The following is a 4,474-nucleotide window of genomic DNA, read 5'->3' as shown; positions in this document are numbered from 1 at the left end:
ACTAGAAGACTATATTGATAAGAATTTTCCTTTTCTGAAGAAACCACACTTTCCTTTTTTTACCGTGATATTCTTTCTTATTTCTGTACTTTGCAAAAATAAGTTTTGTTTGGGGTGACCTAGACCAAACTTTACCCTTGCACCAAGATGACTGAAAAGTAATTTACACATTATAAAATTCAACCAACCAAATCCATGTATGCATATCCATGTTTAGTTTCCTTTCAGATGTAAAAGGTGATGAACTTAAGTTGAAAATATTTTAAATAATTGCCATTTTTTCATACATGAAATATGGATGTGTAAATTCAAAAGCAAATCCAAACATACTAATAGTCTACAATGATACAGAGTGATTGGAAATAATGACATACTAATCAATGATGGTATACGCAATCCACTATCATTCTTTAAGCCTGGACTTCGACTTGCTTGGGTCCACCCTGTTCCCCAAGCAACATTCCGAGCCCTTGTTCCTTTCCAACATCCACCGTAGCCTTTTTCTGATATAAGGGATTGGCCGTTAATATCCTTAACCCGGAATTTCCGGTAATCTCCAAAACCTCAGGCAAACCGTCACCACACCCCTTCGACAAACCCACATCGATTCGGATAGCCTTGTCGTCGCAGGTGCCGTTAATTCCAACCCTCTGAATACTGTGCCCCATTATCATCCTCTTAACACCAGGAACCGTGGCCAAAACATGTTCAAGGGTGGAACAATCACATTGCTCCACCTTGCTACGCGAGAATTTCCTCAACCATAGAAGACTATCTGCGGTCCGACAATACTGGGGCGCAAAGTGACCGGTCAACCCTTTAACCCAATCGCGAACCTCCTCGTTAATCTTCTCCAAACCGTAAGAAGTGTGTTCGGTCAACAATCCACCGTGCACGAAAATAGAATCCCCAACGACCAAAACGGTGACGTTCTCAGACAGAAACCTTTTTGCAATTGGGCCATTGGGCCGCAAAGCCGCGACCCGGGCCCGAAACCCATCATGGAACTCTTTCCTCACTCCGCGGAACGACGAGGGAACGCCTCTCATTGGGTCGTTCGGCTTTTCCAAACCGTGGCAAAGGCTCTTGATTTTGTTCCCAACTTGGAACCACTCCCACCAAACCCTAAATTCCTCAATGCCGGATTCTGTTGCGAAGCGGAAATCGCCCTCAACGTTCATGATTTCGTGATTGCCGTGCATGGTGATGATTCTGCCTCCGCTCCGCGCCGCCTCACGCTTTAGCTTCTCTAGGAAGTAGAAGATCTTCAGCTCATCGCCACCACGGTCCAAGACGTCCCCGACCTGCACCACAGTCGTGGAGCCGCCGATGTAGACATCGTCCTTGTCGATGAGGCCCGCGAGGCGCAAGGCCTGCTTGGACTTCTCGAGGTCGCCGTGGAGGTCGCCAATGGCGACCAGGCGAGGCGACGAGGGAAGGCGAGTTGGGAGGGGCGGAGGAGATGGCGGCGGCGGAGGAAGGAAGAGACCGCTGACTGAAAAATCCACGAAGGTGTCAACAAATGATGATAGGAGATTGGGAATGTCTTTGCAGGATGAGGTTGAGATCTCTTCTTCTCTTCCCATTGCTATTCAGTTCTCTGCTATTCTCAAATCAAATTCTCTTTTCAGAAACTACGGTTTGGGATTGAGACTGCGTGACGGTTTTGGATGCTATGAGAGGTTGCAGACTAGGAAAGAAATGAAAGAAAGTCCTTTACTTTTTCCTATGCGTCGTCTTTCTGCTCTTGAGGTCTTTCCCTCTCCTCTTCTTTTCTGTTTTTTTCTTAAAGTGCAATTAATCAATTTTGCTGCCCTTTCATTGACATGTAAAGAATTTATTATTTATTATGACTAAATGAATGTAAGCATAGTATGACTGCTTATACTTATGTTATATTAAAATAGTATAGTTTTAAAAACTATAAAAGATAAATAATTTTGTAGAGATAAAAGGTAAGAAATTATTTCTTACTAAACGATATAATTATTTTAAATAAAAAAAAGGACATCAGTGTAATTAAAAATAAAAATATCTTTCTTTATGATATCTTATATAATGTATTGTGTTCTGTTTGTACTATACATGTTGATATAAAATTGCTCTTCACTATAAAAATGTTGTTGAGTTAGGAAAAGTCATAATTGTAAATATAGTTTCAGAAAATAATTATGTAAGTGTTTTTATCAAGTTATTTTACCAAGACATAAATTCAGAAAATCTTAGGTTATATATATATATATATATATATATATATATATATATATATATATATATATATATATATATATATATAATTTCATTATGATTTGAAAATTTACTACCCTTATACATGTTTTACATATAATAATCTGACTATGCATGCTTTGATATGTTATTTAATTAAATACATTTATTCTCTTTCTTTCAATTTTATTTTATTATTGTTAACCCATCGATAAGGATACAAACGATAAGGATATTTCGGTCTGAAAGTACTTTATAACAAACTTACAAAGTCTAAAGTATTAAATTAACTATCTACTAGGGAAAAATATGAACAACTCTAAAGTATCTTATTTTATTATTTAACTATTTAATCCTTTGGGAGCTTTTAAGAGGCACATGAAGATTCAAATTTTTATTCAATAGATATATTATTTTTATTTTATATTTATTTTTATCTTTTATTAATAATTTCATTTATGGGTTAAATTTAAATATATATATATATATATATATATATATATATATATCATTTTAATTTTTGAAGAATTGATTTTTGTCATTTATATCATATGAGAGTCTAATCAAAATTATATCAAACAGTTAATCATGCAACAATCATAACTAGAGTTGTCAAAACAGACTACTCAATCCAACTCGGTTAAATTCACCATAGATTGATTACTTAATGAGTTAATTCAACCCAACTCACTTATTAATAAGTTGAAAAAATTTGAACCCGTGATCCACCATAGGTTGGTGGGTTAAACATATTGACTCACTAGCTCACTTAATTACAAGTTTTTCTTTTTCCAATTAAAAAATAACAATTTTTTTAATTCAAATCTAAATAAAGGAAAAGGATCTTAAATTATATTTATGATCAATGAAACCTAAGATTTCATTCACATAAAGATATAAAAAAATCTCCTCAATCAAAATTTTAATGACTTCATTATGATTCAAATTTGTTTCTATATAAAAATTGAGTTACTAATGTTATTTAATTGTTCCATACAAAAGCAATTTTATGTGAGCATTCATTTCAATATTTATAAAATGACTAACCTAACAAAAAGTACTTATTAAAAAAAATTAGGTGGGTTAGTGAGCCAGTCCGGCTCACCATGGGTTCAACCTAGGTGACCTCTTAGTGAGCTAGGTTCAAAATTGGCCTGTATCGAAGTTTCAAAATTTTTTTCTACCCAACCTAGCCAAATCCATGAGTCAAGTTGGTTCATGGGTTCTGTAGTGGAGGGGTACGGTTTGGCCGGTCGGTTGGTTGATATAAGCATAGAGATAGGTGTGGATCGGTCGGTTGATATAAGCATAGAGATAAGTGTGGATCGGTCGGTTGATATAAGCATAGAGATGCATTCATGAGTATTGATTGGAAAGTAACGGAAGATGCGGCGGTTTAAGGTAATTAATGGGCAGTTATGGACATAGAGTCTATAAATAGGGGGTCACGGGTCAGGTAAATTTGGCTTTGGTTCCAATTTTAATCACTCATTTCACCAGTTCCTTGTCTAACTTGAGCGTCGGAGAGTACTCCTTGCAGGACCCCCAGGTCAGTAGTCGAGGTCGCGAACCGACGAAGCAGGTTGGACGATCGGGAATAAGAGCAAGGACTTGTGCAAGGCCCTTAAAATATTTAAGGCTAGTGGGCCTCTGAAAAGATCCCAGGCCCATTCGTATTGGGCACATGGCCAAGAGAGGGGTCCCTTTTCCCCAATTCAGATTTTCATTCCTCATTTCCCTTCTCTCTCTAAAAACAACCCCTGTGCCCTAATCAGAATTTTCTCTGACTTCTCTCTAGGATTCCAGCAAATTCCACCGATTGAATCCTAAATTAGTGGTGCTTCCTTGTTCCTGGAGTCAAGAGCTACGAAACCATCCGATTGGTTTCTTGTTTCGTCAGGTAAGAAAATTTCCCCTTTTCTTCTTTACTGTTCTTAACTTAGGGCAACCAACTTTTCTGGTTGCATTTACTTTCCACGTTTCACTTTTCTGTCCATTATGTTCTAACTCTAAAAAGTTTATTCTATCACCAAATTGGTGATTTATATGTTTTGTCCAGTGAGCGTAGTGTCAAGGTCACCGTTGGGGGCATTCTCTGAATTTTGATTTTTAGCTTTCCAGGTAAGGGGAGTTAAATTATATAAATGTATGATTTTCTGAGTTTATTCTTGGATTGATGAGAAAATGCACTGAAATTGTCTATGTAGTGAGTTAATATGTTTGGGTGTTCTATGCATGCTACATCTTG

General features: G+C 36.8%; 2 protein-coding genes across 2 annotated transcripts in view; one reads left to right on the top strand and one right to left on the bottom strand.

Moving 5' to 3' along the window:
- Window positions 1-241: 241 nt before the first annotated feature.
- LOC106763984 (shewanella-like protein phosphatase 2) lies at window positions 242-1,634 on the bottom strand. Its single transcript, XM_014648175.2, has one exon. The coding sequence runs from the start codon at window positions 1,584-1,586 to the stop codon at window positions 411-413; it is 1,176 nt and encodes a 391-aa protein (XP_014503661.1). The 5' UTR covers window positions 1,587-1,634; the 3' UTR covers window positions 242-410.
- A 34-nt stretch (window positions 1,635-1,668) lies between these two features.
- LOC111241862 overlaps window positions 1,669-4,474 on the top strand; it is a 6,211-nt gene continuing 3,405 nt past the window's right edge. Inside the window, exons 1-2 of the mRNA XM_022782204.1 lie at window positions 1,669-1,752; window positions 4,286-4,347. The gene's annotated coding sequence lies outside the window, so the exon portion shown is untranslated. The remainder of the gene's footprint in view (window positions 1,753-4,285; window positions 4,348-4,474) is intronic.

This window comes from Vigna radiata, chromosome 6, assembly GCF_000741045.1.
Source record: "Vigna radiata var. radiata cultivar VC1973A chromosome 6, Vradiata_ver6, whole genome shotgun sequence".
Lineage (NCBI taxonomy): Eukaryota > Viridiplantae > Streptophyta > Magnoliopsida > Fabales > Fabaceae > Vigna > Vigna radiata.
This window is presented reverse-complemented; position numbering and strand designations above follow the sequence as displayed.

Coding starts and splice junctions, on each gene's coding strand:
- LOC106763984 (XM_014648175.2), bottom strand. CDS start 1,586: ATGGGAAGAGAAGAAGAGATCTCAACCTCATCCTGCAAAGACATTCCC.